Below are 19,686 nucleotides of genomic sequence, written 5' to 3' on the forward strand. Positions count from 1 at the left end.
GGCCACAGAGTGTAGTTTACTTCTGGAAAGGAAAACTAAACTAAAGTTTCAGGAGAGAAAAAGAAAAAGAAAAAAAAAGAAAGTTGATAAAGAAATAAACTTGTGGTATTTGATTATAATAGAAAGCAGTCTCGACAAAACAGTAAACAGAATATGAAGATTCAGATTTTATCTTTAGAAAAAAAATTGACTCGACTAAAATGAGTGACTAAGGCAAGAATTAAATTGAGCGCGTAGTTTTGATTGTCAGCTCGCCAGAACTAGAACTTTCTCAGTTCTTAAGTCTGTTTTGGTTCGAGTAAGGAAGAGCTAAAATCTCAAGTCAATTAATAACTGTTCACTTTCTATTTATTTGTTATTTATTCATTGTTGCATATTTCTATGTTATTTCCTACGTTTTTAAATTTGAGAAACTCCAATAATCTGGTTTACCCCAATACAGAATTCTTAAGCGATAAAAGATATGATTGAAATGTGTTATGAACTCTGAAAAAACTTCCTCCCCACGCAGATATTTAATGGTACCTGTCGGAATGCCTGGTGGTACTTTCTTTGCCAGATGTGATTTTTGATGTTTTAAAATAACGAACATTAAAACTCAGTCTTTAGCTGTAGCAAAACATAGTTAAAATATTAAAAATAACTCAAGAAAAAAGTTTTAAAACGGTAAAAAAAACCTCAAAAAATTTCTTCTAAAATTTAAGTTACATTTTATATTGTTTGTATTGTAAATAAAATGATGAAAGTAACTGTTCAAAATCAATAAATTGTATGCAATTAAAATTGTTTATTACAATTAGTAAAATAAACATTAAAATTGAGACAAATAAAAATTAAAAAAAAAACTAAACAAGCGAACGAATCTATGCAAGAAGTTGCCAATAATTTTTTCTTTTTTTTTGTAGTTGATCTGATGCTATTGCAATCTTAATTCCCTAAGCTTTAATCATGCCCTGAATCTAAGGTCCGAACGCAAAGACTGTACTTGAAGTCTCAATATTTCAGACCTGAAGTTTTAAGTTCAATGCTAGTAATCAGCCTAAAACGCTCCAAAAATAAACTTCAAAAGATTCCTCCCCGGCGGGGAATCGAACCCCGGTCTCCCGCGTGACAGGCGGGGATACTTACCACTATACTACCGAGGAATACTTTTTATCAAATTTATTTTTATTAAATCTAAATGAATTATCTTCGAAAATTAAATAGAACGCTGCTCAAAAGTTTAGCACGAAAATAGCAGAAAAGATAAAATTTGTTTGTTCTTTCATATACAAAACTTGTTTTTTAAAATATTTAAAATATATAAAGAGAAAAAAAAAAAGAAAAATAATGAAAGAAACTATTAAATTTTTTGGAAGAAATTAATTATATATATATATATAAAGTTTAACAAGCTGACCTTCCTTAAAGATTTTAAGGAGAGCTTTTGTCTTTTATTGCGAAAAAAGTGGCATCGTAGTAAATTAAACTCTCCTTTTTAATAAAATATTAAAAAAAAGTAATATGTTGTGTTTTAAAAGTTCGCTATGATATTGAGATTTTAAAAGTTTATTTTAAATTAGTTCATCTTTTTTGCTTTGTCTGAAAATTTGCCATGGGAAAAAAAGCAATAAGTCAAGAAGTCAAACAGGCGTATTATTGGCCTTATTATGGGAGGTCCACTCTAATACTGAGATATCTCTAATTTTAAAGTGTATTTCACCTTCATGTGTTAGCAGAATTATTGTCAAATTTAACGAAACTAGTAGTACTACTTACAAAAAGCGTTCTGGACGACCAAGAATGACAAGTATCACTGATGATAATTCCATTTACAGAATTGCCAGAAAAAATCTTAAAGACTTAGCGAAACAGATTGCACAAGAAGTAAACCTGGTACTTAAAACTAAAATATCAAGACAAATAGTTAAAAGAAGACTACACTGTTACGGAAAAAGGTGTCCGTGTCTGAAAAAAAAGGTGTTAGCGTAAAAAGGTGTTGATAATACGAACACGAACACCTATATTGGTGTTTATGTTAACGTAATAGGTGTTGAAGACAAAAAAATACAAACTGTTTAGAAAGTAGGTGTTAGCGTTAAAAAAAAAGGTGTTCACGTAAAAAGGTGTCGACGTCGACACCTTTTTAAACATAAAGCTTTAAAAATAAATTCCTAGGGCGAACGAAGAAAAAGCTTATTTTGGAATAAAATTTTTGTCATTTGTCGCGAAAAATATTTGCAATGGCTTTTCCTTGTGTCAAGTGTTCATTTAGATGCAAATCCGTTGGCAATTTGCTATCTCACTACCATCGAATCCATTATGGACAAAAGTACTTTAACTTTTCATCATTAACATAAAATATATACACACATGCACATACACGTAAAAATTAAAAAGTTATTACCTAATTGAAAGTTATATATATATATATATATATATATATATATATATATATATATATATATATATATATATATATATATATATATATATATATATATATATATATATATGTATATATATATGTATATATATATGTATATATATATATATGTATATATATGTATATATGTATATATGTATATATATATATATATATATATATATATATATATATATATATATATATATATATATATATATATATATGTAAGTTACAAACTTTTATACATTCAACTGTCAAACATTAATTATAACATTTTAATTTTTGTAATATTTTTTAGAATACCGTGCCATTTTTGTTCTGCTGAATTTAAAAACTATGTAGTTGCTAAAAATCATGTTTATAGAAGGCATCAAGATGAACGACAAAATAATATTTTACAGAATCAGATTGAATCACCTATTCAATTGGATTTGCCAGTTTGTATTGATACAAAGTTATGTGACAAAAATGCAGACCAGTCCACTGATATATTTGACATGTTTGATGAAATAAAAAAGTTTTTTATGATAACTATGAATTATCATTTGGTTTCTGAAAATACATCAAAAAAGTTACTTTTACTACACAGTGATTCAGTTAAAGCTATATTGGGTGACGTATGTAGCTCATTTAAAAGTTTTTTGCAACAGGCTGGCATATCAATTCACAACCCATATGCCCAATCTTTCTTGTATAAACTTCAAAGAGACAACAGTATTGATTTGTGTTTATCACATTGTATGAGTCCAGATAAGTTTGATAGTTATTTAGGTAAATTGGGTCATGTAAAAGCAGTGAAAGTTACTGTTGGTGAGGATTTTTTTTATCATGTGCCTCTAGGAGAAAACCTAAAAAGTATTCTTAAGGGTCAAATAATTTTGCACCCGGACTCTTTATCTTTTTCAAAATCAAACTACTTTCAAAGTTCTATCCTGCCATTTTCAGATCCAGCCAAAACAGTATACATTGGTTTGTATTCTGATGAGTTAGAGGTATGTAACCCAATAGGTACCAGCAGGGGTATACATAAAATATCAGTCATTTATTTTTCTATTTTAAACCAAAACAATAATGGATCTAAAATGAGCAACTATCATTTAGCTTCATTGTGCAATTTTAAAGTGGTTAAAAAAATTACACTCAATGAGTTTTTTAAGCCAATTATTGATGACTTGTTCAACTTATTATTTAATACATTTTTTGTAAATGATGAAGAATATCATGTTATTGCATGTTTTATGGCTGCTGACAATTTAACAGCTCATCCGCTTCTTGGTTTGCAATCACATTTTCATAGTGGATACATATGTAGACATTGTTACTTCTGTGTTAGACAGGAAAACACAAATGTATTTCAAAGAACTCATGAATCTTATATTGTTGATAGTACAAAACAACAACATGGATGTTTGGAGTTATCTCCGTTTTTACACTTACCATATGTATTTTTACCTGCATTTTTCCCAAGTGATTTCATGCATGGTTTTTTGGAAGGAATAAGCCATGTTGTAATTTCAACATTTTTGAATCACTACATGGCCAAGCGAAAACTAACATTGATTGGTATGAATTTATTGCTAAGAGATGTAAAATTGCCAGTGAATTTAATATTGACGTCAACTTATATGACATCAAAGCTGGCACTTACTGCTAGTGAAATGCTAACCATTTCATTGTGTTTGCCATTGTTTCTTTTTGATAATTTCAATGATGAAGATGCACCTTATTGGGATATGATGATTATCCATTGTGAAATTTTATTGATTTTAAATAGCCGTTGTAATGAACATATTGAATCGTTGTATTTTCTTATTCCACAACTTATTAACTATATCAAAACATTATATAATGGCACAAGAGTAGCAGCAAAGCTTCATTTCATCACTCACTATCCTGACCTTTCAAGCTACATGGGAACAATGAAAACTTTCTGGTGCATGCGTTTTGAACAACGGCATCAGATTTTTAAAAAGCTAGCTTGAGTTTGTCATCAATTCAAAAACCCTATATATTCATTTTCAAAAAGATTTCAAATGCATGAAACTTGTAGACGTCTTCTTGAAAGGACTGATGATATTGTTCCAGGTAAGCTGCTATCATAATAATTGATGAATCACATATTTGTTTATTTTCATGCAATATAATACAAATATTTTATTTTTCAGGATCTATCTCATATGCAAAGATATCTCTTCGTCATGCTCAAGAAGTACTTCTTGAACCGTTTAAACCATATTTGAACACAATTTTTCATACAGAAAAATTAACAGTCCAGGGAAAACAGTTGACAGTATCTTCTTATTTGATTCTAAGCGAAGAAAAAGCTGTTAAAATAAATTATTTGATGTCTATTAACAATGTTTGGTATGCAATGTGCCAAGAAATAGCAATATCATTTTTTCCTTTGGTTAACTCATATGTTGTAGAGCATCATAAAAACTCATTTTCTTTACATGACATTTTTTCTCTTAAATCAAGTGCATCTAAATCTGTTGAAATAAAAGAAAAAGAGTTTATTGTCCGATTATTTATCATATGAATATTTTTCATGAGTTGTTATTTCTGCCTTTTATGTTTATAATTTATTTAATTCAAAATTAAACAAAACTAGTAACTATGTATTGTCACTTTTTTTCTTTGGGCCCTTGAAAAAACCCAGGGCCCTGGCAAACTTCTGCATCCTCCCTATTACCCTCTTATAAAGCCAGCAGGTAGGTCAGGATGTTTATATCTTATATTAATGATAATTAATATTAATGATAGTATTAATTTTATACTAATTTAATACTAATTAGTTAATTATATACTAATAAAAAAATAATTTACTTTTTGTGTTATATATTATCATTGATATTTGCAGATGCAATCAATTAATGTACAAAAAGGTGACACAATTAAAGTTATTCTATACACATCATATTCTGATTTGCTGTCAAAATGTGGCAATAAGTTCCCATGTTCGTCCAGTAATTTGCTACAATTGTATGATGGTTCTGGTGCAGAAATAGATGATGGAGAAACCCTCGATTTTTTAGTTAAAAATAATAATTTGAAACTAGTTTTTTTGGAACGTCAAGTGTCAAGTTTAGCATTAAATAAATCATCAGAAGAAGTTGTGGGAAATGAAAGTATTTCTTTAAAACAATGGCCAGGTTTGAAATTTGAAATCCCAACAGATGCAATTGTGGAAGCAAGACTTACATGTGGGATACTTGATGCCAAATCAATAGTAGCAGATGGTCAATTTATGAACCACTGGGTTGGGATCATTTTTCATAAAGTATTGGAATATGTTGATCAACAAAATCCGTGTGTTTTTAGTTCTATTATATAGATTTTTTTATCTAAATATTTTAACTCTAAGTTCTTAAACTAAATTAGTTATTTTTAATATCATAGATATATAAATGGAATTCAGTGAAATGAGCTGGTGATGGTTATTCAAGAAAAGTATCCAGAGTTCAAAGCTGTTCAATATTCAGTGAGTTAATCTGTGGTGTAGTGGTTGAATTAAATAAATTAAATTATAATATTTTGTTGTTTAAAAATATTTTATCCTTGCTGAAAAAATGTAAAGTTTTATTATAACTATTATAAAAATTTTTATTACAGTCGTGTTATGATTTTTAAATAAATTGAGTAAATCTAAAAAACTTAACATGTGATTTTTAATATATTATGAATAAAATTTTAATAAAATTATAAATTATGAATTGAATTATAAATTATTAAGTTTTTTATATTTTAATATCGTTTTAAGTAATAATGGAAACTACACAAAACAATACACGATTAAATTGACTAGAAAAGAAAAACGTTAATTTATTTTTTTTACTACTAGAAATGCTTCCACCAAAGAATTATTGACAGGTTCAAAAATTATAGAAGAAAAATGAATTGTGCTTCTGTCATTGAAAAGCGAAAGAAATATGCAAAAGCTACTGTGTCAAAGGCAATGAAGAGGTTTTTTTTTATATAAATATACTTGATTATTATGTATTTGATATATTTTTATGTAATTGATATATTTTTATTGCAGTGTTTCCACTCCTCCTTAAAAATCTTTAAAAAATTAAAACCTAATTAAACTAAATATCTATAAAAAGATGAAAAGTTTGTCAGTTTTCATTAATTTCTCCTGATTTTCTTTGTTTACTTTCAAAGCAAGATTAAGAAGAAAATAATGGAAAATATATTCCGGATTTTTCCAGATATTTTATGCAATCAGTTTTCCGGATTTTTAAAATGTGATATGGATGATCAATGCTTGTTCAATTTAATAGTTTTTTTTTATTTTATGATCATATTATATATTTCTATTGTGTCCTAATCTATTTTAGAACAGTAAGTGACAGTGATATCAATGAACCATTAAGACTTATAAGCAATGTTAATGAAGTATCAGACGTTGTAAATGAGGCATATGTAAGTTTACAATTATCTATTTGCTCCCAATCTTTTTAAATTGCAATTCCTAGATTGTCACAAAAAATTGGGTACCACATATTAGCTTTATATCTGTTTTATAAATTAACATATTTTTGATTGTATAAATGTTTATTACATATTTTAATAAAACACTTTAGCTTGTTACAATTTCAAACAATGTTCAAACCTCACTTGAACAAGAGGTTGTAATGGAAACAACTTTCATGCAACGTAATAATGCACGAGAAACTGTTGGATTTTTGAAAGAGTTAGAATTATTTAATTATTTAATGATTTTCTCCTTAGTTGTCCTTATTTATTAATGAAAATTTTCCTGTTCAGGGTTAAATCTTCTTAAAAATTGGGGAAATTTCACCTTAAATCTCCTTAAAATCCTTATTGGTATCCTCATTTTTTTTTTTTTTTTTGATTAACATCAAAAATAACTTTGTTTGATCTATTTGATTTATTTATTTATAGAATATGATTCGTCTTCACTATGAAAATGGAGATTTTGCAGTTACAGTTGATAAATTTTCTATTCCCTGTGCAAACTTAATTGAAGTTCTTCTTGTCGGCACTTCTTTGAGTGTAGCGTTTAATTTAATACATTGCAAAAAACAAGAGGCAGTTTTTGAAATATTAGAAATAATTATGCAAATTAGAAAAATGAGTAACATCAAAATTGTAAAATCTATTTTGTTACTTTTATAATGACTTTGTTAAAATGGTTTAAATATATTTTTGGTTTTATCTTTAACATTTTATGTTAATAATTTTATGTTTTTGTAACATTTTTTGTTATATAAGTTGTTCTAAGTTTAATTTTTTTTGTCACATTCACATATTTTGTGTTTGTAAATTATTTATAAAATAAATAGCTGATTATATTTAATTGATTATAAGGCTTCGATTCTTAGTTCTAATTCAACTGAGTATAATCAGCTGTATTACAACTCGTCAGAGTCTTAAAATCAGTTAATAAATCATACAAATAAAAACAACTGATTGTAAGGCACCATATAGTTAAGGAAAAATAAAACTATTAAAGAAATTATAAAAAATTAAACTTTGTTTGTATAAACTTTTGCCTATTTAAAGGATCTTTGATTTGAAATGATATGAAAAAGTTTTCAAAAACCTTTCAGGAACCTATTTGATAAATGCAGTGTTAGATATTATTATACATTGTATATAAATGTATTTGTGTGATTTTTTTATTTTGTATATTAATTGTTTTATGGAGATCTTATTTGTTCTCAAACGATTTTTGTTTAGTTTATTCAGGGGTACAATAAATAGAAAACAACAATGGGTTGAACAAAAGATTGAACTTCCGACTGAAAATATTTAAGAGAAAGAACTCTCTATTGAGAATTCTTTCTCATCATCTGCAGATGGAAAAAGTAAAGTTAATGAAAAGGTAACATTACGTAGTTTTTCTTTTATGAAATGAACTAAAAATGAAATACAGTAGGAATGTCTTAGTAATTATTATTATTATATTTTTTCAATGATAAATTATAAAACTTTTTGCTCGTTTTTAGATAATCATTCATCAAATGTCTGGAGAGCAGATATCTGTTATACCATTTTAATGCAAGTTCTGTTAGTCAGCATGACAACCGTTTAGTTGCAAAAACTGGTGAAGTCGAGTATATTTTCAAAGTTAAAAAAAACAACTTAAAAAACAACTTAAAAAACTTGTATTAAAATTTTATTTCAAATATATGAATTTGTTTTTTACTGATAATTTTTATTTGTTATAAAATATGCTTGCATATTTAAAGTCTTAATGTGTATATAATATAAAATGATAGGTTGTTTTATAAAACATATATTATTAGCGCTCATGGAACTTTTTTTTCATAAAACTAAATTGCAAAATTTTTTGTTAAAACATGCTAATTATGAGTAAACAGAAAGGTTAAGAAGATCATGTTTACTTTTAAATAATTAAATATGTGCGTCATAAACGCGTTGTAATTGCATGAACACCTATTAAACATGAGCACCTTTATTTGCATCGACACCTTTTAACAGCAACGCCTATTAGGTGTTAATGTAACAAGAACACCTTTTTTTACATCAACACCTTTTAACGGCAACACCTAATAGGTGTTCATATAGTATCACGCATCAGCACCTTTTTTCTTTTACATGAACACCTTTTTCCGTAACAGTGTAGTAGACCGTAAACTGTGGTGCTATGTTGCTGCCAGTAAGCCATTGTTAAAACAAACAGTTCTTTTAAAACGAATTATCCGTACGCAGCACAATGAAAAGTATAATAACCACTTTATTGTACCAAGGATACAAGGTGGTGGTGGTGGTTCAGTTGGTATTTGGGGTTACATCGCATATGATGGTCCAGGTCGACATATGTTATATAATGGTTGAATGGACCAACATAGATACATTGCCACCCTTGAAATTTATTTAATCCATACAATACATACAACGACATTTTTTTTTTGGTAACGAGCCCGAGTGGATGTTTCAACAAGACAACGCTCCATGCCATAAAGCAAAATTTTTAACAGAATGGTTTGAGCAAAACAATATCAAGATACTTCAGCCCAGCTAGCACTTATACGTTGTTAAAACATTAGAACAATGTCGCGCGGAGCGTTGGCCCAACGTCGGTTGCCAACGTTGTTTTTATATCATTATGGTTACAAATGCGACGTCGCCAACAACAAAAATCCAACGTTGGAACAACATTTATTTTAAGTCGGTACAGTGTAGGATTTTACGTTGGCGCAGTGCTGTATATAATGCCTATTCAACGTTGTATTTTATGCTGATCCAACGTTATATTTTATGTTGTTTCCACGTTGTATTTTATGTTTGTTCAACGTTGTACTTTACGTTGATTCAACGTTGTATTTTATGTTGATCCAACGTTGTTTTGTATGTTTATTCAAGTTGTATTTTATGTTTATTCAACGTTGTATTTATGTTGATTCAATGTTGTATTTATGTTGATTCAAATTTGTATTTTATGTTGAATCAACGTCGTATTTTATTTTGATTCGACATTGCGTCTCTATATAGACCCAGCAAACATGCTTTCAGCGGACCGTGATGCGTAAAGCCGAAGCCGGTATGCCGCTGCTGGCCCACTGTGTTGCCTAATGCGGATTGCCGCTGCTGGCTAACCGATGATGGACCGTTATCTCGTTTTGTGTTGGCTTACCGCCTTTGGCTGAAAAACGGCAAAACGCTTCGTTGTGGATACGTTTTTAAATCGGCATGCCAGCTTCGGTAAACACATGGCGATACATTACAGTTTTGCCAACACAAATCCAGAGTTGGCTTTTGGATAGCGGTAAGCTGTCGTTATAACACCAAAAGCAGGCATTTCAATTCAAATGCCTGCTTTTGGTGAGACTTAGATTGATCGATGTTTAAATTGTGACTGTTTTATAAAAAATTCACTGATTATAAACTTATTAGTGTTTAAATATATGCTCAAAATTGTTATTACACTTATTTTTTAACAATAGTTTACTTGATATTTATAACTCTGATAAAATTATACACTAAGTAAAACAGTAAGTATTAAATAAATAAGATGTAAAAAAAAAATCAAATTAGTTTTTAGTCTTAAAATATAAATGACATATATAAATTTATATTGAATCTATATCTATACTTTATATTATAAAATATAGCTATAATTATTGCTTATAAACATTAAAAGTTATATGATTTTAACATTGTTATAATCTTATAGCTATACTTATAGCAATACTTTATAATATTAAGTTTAGATATTGATATAAAGATATTGATATAGATTCAATATATATTTATAAGACTCAAAATTAAAAAGACTAATTTATATTAATATATATATATATATATATATATATATATATATATATATATATATATATATATATATATACACACACAGTAAGTCACAAAAGTTTTCGTACACCTTACAATTTAGAGAAAACACTTAATAAAAACCATTTTAAATGCAAAAAAATAATTTTATATCAAAGTAACAAGAATATATCGTACAAGAAATAGAAAATAATTAACTAATTAAAAATATTTATTTGTAAAACTGAAAAAGTTTAATTTTTGAATTTATAATATGTCACAAAAGTTTTCCTACATTAAACAAAACTTGTAAAAAAAACAAGAATATGAAAAATTAAAAAATCTTTAGTATTTTGTTGAACATCCATTGGCATTTACACAAGCTTTTAATCTTCTGTTCATCGATGACACTAATTTTTCGGTATAAGAAGACAGAATTTTATTCCATTCTTCTAGTAAGATATTTTTTAGTATATTAACATTTGTTATTCTATGTTTCCTGACTTGTCTGTCTAAATAATCCCACACATTCTCTATTTGGTTAAAACCTGGTGATTGGGGAGGAGAATGCAGTTGTTTTGGAATATTGTAGAGCAACCATGATTTTACAACATAAGCAGTGTGTTTTGGATCTCAATCCTGTTGAAATATCCAATTATTTCCTAACTTTAATTTAGCAGCATCTGATTTCAAATTAGTTTTTATAATGTCCAAATATACCCAGCGATTTATATTATATGTATTTTTTAATATATACCAGCTTTAGTAAATAAAACAATTTATATAAATTTATATAAGTTTCAATAATGAGCTTTTGGGCAAACATCAAGATTTCCAATGCCATTAGGTAAAGTTTTCCAATGCCATTAAATAAAGAGGCATTTTTTAGTTCAGAAGATGAATAACATTTTAAAATAAAATAAACATCTTTATTTACAAAGTTGTTATCTTTATTTTACAATCTTTAGTATATTTTTAAATATTTTATTTTTTAAACTCACTGGAGTAAAGTATTTGTGCAATAAATATTACTGTTTCCATGTTTTTCATTTTCATTCCCTTTTACTGTAACCTCTTGTATATGAGATTATTAATAAGAATTTAAATTGATTGTGATATTAAATGTTACCAGTGAATAAAGTAAGATAGATTTTATTATTTTAATGTTATTTGTTTCAATGTTGTTTTTGAAAGAAATCCAAAATATAAGTTCTGGAGTCTGTCTACTGATTGAAAAAATTATATACTTATTTACTAAACCATTTTATTTCAATCAATTATTTGGCTTTCTTTATATCTTTTCAAGGTATTTTCATAGCATATTATATTGTGCTATGTTTTTGTTTGTATGGTGAAAACTATGTTTAATGTGCAAATTATATTTTAGTTCATCAAATTATATTTTTATCAATGTGTTCTGTCTCTGATTCATTCTTTTTCAGATCTGCACTTGTGTCTTAGACCTATGGTTTGCAAAAGGTTCACCATTGCCCTTAAGTTGCTGTGGGTTTCACAGTTTGATTTCCAACCTGGCATATAAGGATATCATTTTTAAATACTATTTTATTTGTTAACTTAAAATTAAAAGTAAAGATAATTTTTTTAAAATGAAATAACAATTTTTTTAAATAAAATAACAATTTTTTTTTTATTGTTCATTAGCCCCTCAAGCGTATTGATAGGAATTGGTATACCAGGTAGAGTATTTAAGGTTACTGTATATGAAGTTTTATTTTTAAAAAAAGGCACGCATTATGACTTTATTTTTATATAGTTTTTTTTAAAGATGTTTCCTTAGTTAAGATAATGTAGCAATATAATTAAGCAATGTTTTTGTTGTTTTTATGTTTTAAATTATGCTTAAATAATAAAATTAAATTTATATCTATTCAATGTAGATAAACTTAGTATCTGGAGTTATTTGTCAATAACTGATGATCAGACTATTTTAAACAAAAACGTTTTTAAGGGCTGAAAAGGTAAGTTTATTATCTTTGTTGTAATAGCTCTAAACTTAACTGTTTCAATATTTTCATTAAATATCATTGTCTACTTTCAGGTAAAAGTTAGAAGTTTGCAGACTGCAACGCCGATTTTCAACACATGATGGCTTTCCGAGCATATTTAGTTTTCGATTGAAATGAGAATAAACTAAACTTAGAGATATGTTTAAAATTAACTATTTATTTTATATTTTAAACGTTCGCTAAACGCAAGTTAAGCAATAATCTATAGATACTAATATTTTATATATTCTGTTTTAAATAAAAAAAAGTTATTGTGACTTTAATATTCATATTGTAATTGTAAATTGCAATCTTAAAATGATTTTTATTATAACTTCTGATTATTCTTTTTGTTCACCGAGCTTAAGCGTTGCCACGTATGACCTAATGATTTACAGTTGGGATAGTGTTTTTCGGTGCAAGGAGAGTTTTAGTATGATAAATTCGTATTTAATGGCTATATACCTATGCACAAAGTCAAAAGGTATTTGATGTGCCTTCCAGGCATCGGCAGGATTTGCCATTCTTTTGAGTAAAAATTGCGCTGAAAGATATACACAATTTTGTTAACGATAAGTGCGTTCTATTCAAACAAAAACACAAAAATAATATGTATATCAATGCATTCAAATCTTAGTGAAAACTTATTATAGGTCTTATGCTAATCCGCTATCGCTTTATCATCGGTTTGCCGCTGACGGACCGTTGTTCAAAAGTTGTCGATTTGCCGCCATCGGTCCGCTGCCGAACCGCCTGCAGCTTTCCGCTAACGGACCGATGTAAATACGATGTGCAAGCCTACGCTGCAACGCAGCGGGCGGCCGACGTCGGCACGGCATAAGTGCTGACAGTGGTCCGTTGTCGGTCCGCCTGCTTAATGTTTGCTGGGGAAATGCCAAATACTTGGCGCCGCATTCTAAATAGATTCTTTAGATAAACCCTTTCGCTTAAAGGCAATACGTATACAGAAAGAACACCGTTTAACATGGTAAAGATTATATTATTCAAAAGAAAACAAACTATACATCACTACTCTCATAAAATTCATCGCTTTCTTGTTCATTATGGATTTTTTTCTTTAGTTTTTTCCTGTTTCCCGCCCTCCTTCCGCTATCACGATCGCATGCATATCTTAACCATTGTTTTATCACCTCTTCAATATCCGCATCGGTTGATTTTACTGCTTTGTTAAGATGGAAAGCAGCATAAGGTAAAGACAATACTAAATAGTAAAAGTAAAAACAATAACAAAGTTAAAAAAGCTAATACTATATAAAAAGCTAATAATATTTAAATTTATTCAGTTGAACGCTTAATTTTAGAAGAATATTTTCAAATGGAGTTTACTAAAAATTTAAACGCAATCTTTACTCTTATAAAGCTACTGCTTAACATACAACTTAACCAACCATATACATGTAATGCTTTTTTGACCTTTCAGAGATTTACTTGACAAGTACAAATTTATTATTTTTATCAGCTGAATTACATATCAAGCTTATTTGAAAGACTATGATTTATTTATTACATGTCAAGGATAATGGACACAACTGGCTGAACTGTATACAATTTAAAAATATATGTAACACAAAATAACACCTCTTGCAGTGAAAAAGCTCATTATATATATATATATATATATATATATATATATATATATATATATATATATATATATATATATATATATATATATATATATATATATATACATAACATATATGTATATATATATATATATATATACATAACATATATGTATATATATATATACATAACATTATCATTACATAGTTATTCATTTACAAACAAAGAATAACATGTCATTCTTGATGTTAATACTATTTTATTGACTTATTGCCCTGGGCAAACTTTATGATGTATTCTTGTTCTCAGACTCCAATCACTTCTTTATAATTGCAAATATTTAGTTTTTGGTTTGTGCTCTTCTTAAAATACCAAGTCGAATTTGGTTGGTTTGAGAAACCTGCATTTGGATCATATTCTAATGTCTGTTTTAATGCAGAATTAGAAAAAATAAAGGCATCATGGCACAATCCAGGATACTTTGCAACAACATCTCTAAACTTTCCATCAGCATCAATGACAACCTGACAGTTCAAAACAGGATTTCTTTTTTAAAAAAAAGAAGCTAAAAATCTTCAAAATGTTAAAATTTTTAAAAATCCTGAGAGCAGCTAAAACCTTTTTGGGAAATATTGACACCATGTTAGAACAGCTGTTCACCTTAAACTATATGACCTTATATTATAATATTGTTTTAAGTTTAGCACTTATGTTAACTAACTTGATGTTTTCAAACTTTAAAGAACTATGATGTGGTATTTAAAATATTAAAAAAAACTTCAACTTTTGTAATAAACATGTTGCACTTTGTGAAATTGAAGAAATGTCTCTTCATAAATCAAATATATTTTTTTACATATTGTTAACAACATGAAGCCCTTTATAATAACATAATAATGTGAAATAAAATACAGCATAAAAAGCATTAGCACCTAAAAAAAAAGGAAAGTTTTTTTTTTTATAAAGAATAATAGAGCAGAAATATTTTTTTTGAACCTTGCATGTATTACATGCAAACATACAGAGACAGAATAAATCTGTGAAACAAAAGCTTTTTAAGTTTCTCATGTTAACTATGCCTGTGTAAGTAGGCCAAGCAGTGTATACTTTAAACTTTTTGACTAATGACCTAAAGTAATATAATCAAAATGATCAGGTATCAAATCAAAATGATCAGATATTAAATTAAAATGATGAGTTTACCTGCAAATATATGCTGGCTCATCAGCCATAGTAAATCCTTTGATTTGTATCATTGTACCATCTATTACTCCAAGGAGACCTTTAACTCCAAATGATTGAAAGTACTTTCTCTTTGTTTCAGCCATCTCCTCTGGACTATCATACCATCTGACAAGGTGATGATAGTGCTGAATAAAATATTTGTAAAACTGGCGAAGTGTGCAACTGTAGCTTGACTGGCTTCCATGAGAGGTGTCACCTAAAATTACATGAAACAACATGTGAACGAAATATACATATTGACTACTATATTTTAATTAAGCAAAGCAAGTTAGTTATCTGAGAGAAAAGTGAACTTTGACAAGGTTAAACTCTAAATAACTTGAAAAATACAGTAACCTTACCAAAAGTCTGCAAAAATATAAAATCACAATTTAGGAAGAGTAGGAGGGTGCAGTATAAAAATTAATCTTTTGACAATCTATTATGCTAAGTTAAAAAAACTAGGGTTTGTTTGATTTTTGCTACACAATAATAAAGTTTCATATTTCCATATAGAGAAAAAATAAATTTTATTTTATTTCTTTTTTCTTTTTCTTCTGTAAACCAAGTTTTCCAGGTTTTCCCTGGGATTTTTGCTACCTTTAGGTTTGCTAGGCATTTTAGGTTGAATAAAAACCCTGTATAAAGCACCACCTTTAAGTTGCATTTGTAACAATCCATTAATAACAAGCATGTTTAACAATAAAGAATCATAAGATTGTAGCTAATCTTTTTGGTATTAACTAATAATTCTTACTAATTACTGGTTGAAAACTCCCAGTTGATAAAAGCCTTAGTGCTATCAGTACTTTTGCTTCTGAAAAAATTGGGTTGCTTCTCAATATGATTGTTGACAAATCATCGTGTAAAGTGTTGATAATATCTCTTATATTATTTTTTGGTAAATGAAGTTTTTGAAGACATTCCACATCAGAGCAATTGCTTAAAGCAAAACCAAATTTGATCTTGACCATGTGCAGCTAGAATAATTGGAATATCCATTTTGACTAAACTTTTATAAAGTTGTTAAAACAACAATATGAATTATGATCATAATACTTAATAAGACATGTACCTTTTTAAAAAAAATTTCTGAAGAAGAAAATATATTTAATAATAAAAATATTATATCTTTATAAGATGTTATATTGTTGTACAGGGACTTGTATAATACAAATCCTCGCATAATATAACATTTTATAAAGATGTTATGCTATTATATATATATATATATATATATATATATATATATATATATATATATATATATATATATATATATATATATATATATATATATATATATATATACACATTATAAAGATATTAAATTATGTCATATTAACAATATGACAATATATCATCTAATATAAGATGCTATATCATTACATATAAGATATATTAAGCTTAATATATATAATAATATAACATCTTAATAAGATGTTATATCATTAAAATTCAGTTGTTTTTTATTAATATCTATGATTATTATTAAACCTTTTTATAATATATATAATTTATGTATGTTAAGATCCCTAATAATATATCAATCTGACAATAGAATTACATATGCATCATAATAATGTAACGCCATTCTCATTATTAAGTGATTTTAAAGTTACGCCAAAGTTAAGGGCAGCTCATTACAAACTTAACTTTACTTGCGAAAATTGAGGAGAGCAAGTTTCTAAAAAGTTTGGTGAAACCATTTCAGTTTGGTGAATACCGACAGTGCTAAACTTACGCAAAAACTTAGGAAAGTTTTTTTGAAACGCAACTGCGCAAGTTTGGTGATTACGACTTTTACAGTTTTAACTTATGTCAGACTGAAGTTAAAAAAAAGTTAGGTGAATATGCTCAAAAAACTTTTACGCTTCTCGGCCAAATGGCTAAGATCAAGTGTAGTCACTTGGATTGATGGCGAGCTGGCTAGGCCGGTGTACTTGTATTAAACAGATACTTTTCTTTTTTTCCGCCCGTTCCTCAAAGGGGAGGCAAACTCAGGGTCGACGTGCTTCTGGGTCTTCCCTGAAGAGGTTCGGGCAAGTCTGCAAGGCATCGGCCGGAGGACTCAAAATACTCAATACCTCAAAGAACTTTTACAGAACGTTCTTAGAACGTGCCCGAACGTATTGTGTTAGCTGGGATTACATTGGATCAACGTTGGGTTTAGATCGTAAAAACAATAAACTTTTTGCGATGTAAAAACATACATTTATTCAACGTTGGTTGAATCAATGTCAATTTAAATACATTGGATCAACGTTGGATTTACATCGTAAAAGCAATTAACTTTTTACGATGTAAAAACATACGTTGGACCAATGTATTTAAATTGACAGTTGTTTTTAGTTCCGTCGGTATTAATTTCATAATTAAACATATGACATTGGATCAACGTTGGTTTTGCATTGGAAAAAACAGCCGACGTTCGCGATGGTTTTACATACGTTGGCCCAACGTAAGTGTGCTTGCTGGGCTAGCCCAGCAAGAACATAACGTTGAAACAACGTTGAAACAACGTTGTAACAACGTTGATCAACGTCGATCAACGTTATTTCAACGTTTTTTCAACGTTGTGTGCTAGCAGGGAGTGGCCAGCTAGATCACCTGCTCTGAATCTAATTGAAAATGTTTGGGCCGTGCTGGACAGAGGACTTACCAAAAAAACCAGTAACTTCAGCTGAAAATCTAAGAGAAAATTTAAAAGAGTCGTTTAACGGTTTAACAGTTGAATATTGTCGAAAACTTTTCGATTCTGTATAAAGAAGATAAACATAATGCATAAAAAATAGAGCTGGTCACATTCCTTATTAAGGTTCAGCCTGAAAACCACTTCAAAACCAAGCGTGCTAAACTTATGAGCAGCTTTTTTTTCATATTTCATATATGATTTCTTCCAAAAAATTTAATTTTTTTTTTTTTTCATTCTTTTTCTTTTTTTTTTTCTCTTAATATATTCTAAACATTCTAAAAAATAAATTTTGTATATGAGTTAACTAAAAGATTTTATCTTTTCTGCTATTTTTTAAAAAAAGAAAAAATTGAATTTAATTTCGTTGCATGCTAAACTTTTGAGTAGCTTTGAATACTTGATTTGTAAATTTCATTTTCTTCCTCTTGTATTTTAAGCGTAGTTTTTTTTTTTTATTAATGCTATTATCAAAACTTATGACTCTGAAAAAAAAAAAAAAAAAAAAAAAAAAAAAAAAAAATTTTAAAGATTGCATAATTCTTAAGGTGACAATATTTAAGTATTCTCTTTAACTCGTTAAAAACTATATCTTTATTTGCCACCGAATTTCTCCAAACTCATGCAACTTGTGAACAATTCTTCACTTGTACCACTTTGTCTATAAAGATTTTTTTCGCTCGCATTTCGGTTTTCAATACTTTGAGTGTGAGCAATAGGATTATTCGGGTCTAGCAAATTCTCCTGTTATCTTGCGTATATATACGGCGGTGATCATAGAAATAGCGCATCCCATAATAATTTCTTTTAATTGCATTTTATTTGTGTGTGTGTGTGTATATATATATATATATATATATATATATATATATATATATATATATATATATATATATATATATATATATATATATATTTACGTATTTTATTTTAACAGTATTTCTTACGATAACTTTACAAGTTGGAACTTCCCTTAATGTTTGGATGTAAATACAACAATGTGATAATAAAAACTTTTATTGTAAAATTTCGTTGAGTGGATGAGCTTAATGAAATAGTACATGCCAGTGAAGAATCCCATTTATTGTTAAAAATTGGAGTGTTTTAAAAAAATTCTTAAGTGAGAGCTGGATTAAGGCATTGTAAATATTATTTATAATGTACATTTAGTTTTCTTGTAGTAAATGAACATGAGGCGAAACAAAGATTGCTCTGTAGAAAAAAGAAGAAGAATTTTAAATATGTTATCGAATAGACTTAACATTTCACAAATTTCGCGTCAAACGAGGGTATTCTAGAGAATTGGTTCAAAACTGTCGTAAACTTATTGAAAAATACAATGCCACTGATTCTAAATTTCGAAAGCCGCAGCTAAGAGAAACTTCATCCTATATAGTCGCCAAATTATTAGGATGTCTAAAAGCTTTTGACTTCCGATCCAAAGATTAACTTGTTAATTCAACTTGGAAATAAACACTAAAAGCACAAATGTGTTTAAATGGTATTTG

The 19,686-nt window shown here is 28.0% G+C and overlaps 2 protein-coding genes, 1 long non-coding RNA gene and 1 other non-coding gene across 7 annotated transcripts; 3 read left to right on the plus strand and 1 right to left on the minus strand.

Moving 5' to 3' along the window:
• Positions 1 to 1,073: 1,073 nt before the first annotated feature.
• Positions 1,074 to 1,145, minus strand: Trnad-guc (transfer RNA aspartic acid (anticodon GUC)). Its single transcript has one exon. It is a non-coding gene; the product is annotated as a tRNA-Asp (tRNA).
• Positions 1,146 to 1,923: 778 nt separating this feature from the next.
• On the plus strand, positions 1,924 to 5,024 carry LOC149883193 (uncharacterized). The gene is made up of 3 exons (XM_090099859.1): positions 1,924 to 2,311; positions 2,706 to 4,492; positions 4,573 to 5,024. Exons 1-2 carry the CDS (start codon positions 2,223 to 2,225, stop codon positions 4,387 to 4,389), a joined length of 1,773 nt encoding a protein of 590 aa, XP_089955985.1. The 5' UTR covers positions 1,924 to 2,222; the 3' UTR covers positions 4,390 to 4,492; positions 4,573 to 5,024.
• Positions 5,025 to 5,172: 148 nt separating this feature from the next.
• LOC149883194 (uncharacterized) lies at positions 5,173 to 13,023 on the plus strand. Of its 3 annotated transcripts, XM_090099864.1 has the most exons (7): positions 5,173 to 5,716; positions 5,807 to 5,888; positions 6,249 to 6,370; positions 6,748 to 6,832; positions 6,994 to 7,103; positions 7,316 to 8,258; positions 8,383 to 8,581. In XM_090099864.1, the coding sequence occupies exons 2-6, from the start codon at positions 5,841 to 5,843 to the stop codon at positions 7,320 to 7,322; spliced, it is 372 nt and encodes a 123-aa protein (XP_089955990.1). In that variant the 5' UTR covers positions 5,173 to 5,716; positions 5,807 to 5,840; the 3' UTR covers positions 7,323 to 8,258; positions 8,383 to 8,581. The 3 variants fall into 3 exon arrangements, 2 of the variants coding, with proteins under 2 accessions (XP_089955990.1, XP_089955991.1); XR_016456249.1 differs by lacking the exons at positions 5,173 to 5,716; positions 5,807 to 5,888; positions 6,249 to 6,370; positions 6,748 to 6,832; positions 6,994 to 7,103 and adding exons at positions 9,893 to 10,166; positions 12,112 to 12,366; positions 12,568 to 12,648; positions 12,729 to 13,015 and having other exon boundaries at positions 7,898 to 8,258; positions 8,383 to 9,572; XM_090099865.1 differs by lacking the exons at positions 5,173 to 5,716; positions 5,807 to 5,888; positions 6,249 to 6,370; ... (2 more) ...; positions 7,316 to 8,258; positions 8,383 to 8,581 and adding exons at positions 10,740 to 11,124; positions 12,112 to 12,209; positions 12,332 to 12,366; positions 12,568 to 12,648; positions 12,729 to 13,023.
• Positions 13,024 to 13,565: 542 nt separating this feature from the next.
• LOC149883195 (uncharacterized) lies at positions 13,566 to 16,249 on the plus strand. 2 transcript variants are annotated; one of them, XR_016444621.1, is made up of 3 exons: positions 13,566 to 13,663; positions 13,758 to 13,885; positions 15,587 to 16,249. It is a non-coding gene; the product is annotated as an uncharacterized LOC149883195 (long non-coding RNA). The 2 variants fall into 2 exon arrangements; XR_016444622.1 differs by lacking the exon at positions 15,587 to 16,249 and adding an exon at positions 14,607 to 14,804.
• The last annotated feature ends 3,437 nt before the right edge of the window (positions 16,250 to 19,686 follow it).

The sequence above is a fragment of the Hydra viridissima genome, unplaced genomic scaffold (assembly GCF_058129835.1).
Source record: "Hydra viridissima isolate aposymbiotic clone 2 unplaced genomic scaffold, HvirCarnegie_v1 scaffold_10, whole genome shotgun sequence".
Lineage (NCBI taxonomy): Eukaryota > Metazoa > Cnidaria > Hydrozoa > Anthoathecata > Hydridae > Hydra > Hydra viridissima.

Excerpts from the sequence above, each read along its gene's own strand:
- LOC149883194 (XM_090099864.1), top strand. The coding sequence starts at position 5,841 with ATGGTTATTCAAGAAAAGTATCCAGAGTTCAAAGCTGTTCAATATTCA. Across the intron at positions 6,371-6,747 it reads GTGTCAAAGGCAATGAAGAG|AACAGTAAGTGACAGTGATA; the intron begins GTTTTTTTTTAT and ends AATCTATTTTAG. Across the intron at positions 6,833-6,993 it reads ACGTTGTAAATGAGGCATAT|CTTGTTACAATTTCAAACAA; the intron begins GTAAGTTTACAA and ends AAAACACTTTAG.
- LOC149883193 (XM_090099859.1), top strand. The coding sequence starts at position 2,223 with ATGGCTTTTCCTTGTGTCAAGTGTTCATTTAGATGCAAATCCGTTGGC. Across the intron at positions 2,312-2,705 it reads CGAATCCATTATGGACAAAA|AATACCGTGCCATTTTTGTT; the intron begins GTACTTTAACTT and ends AATATTTTTTAG.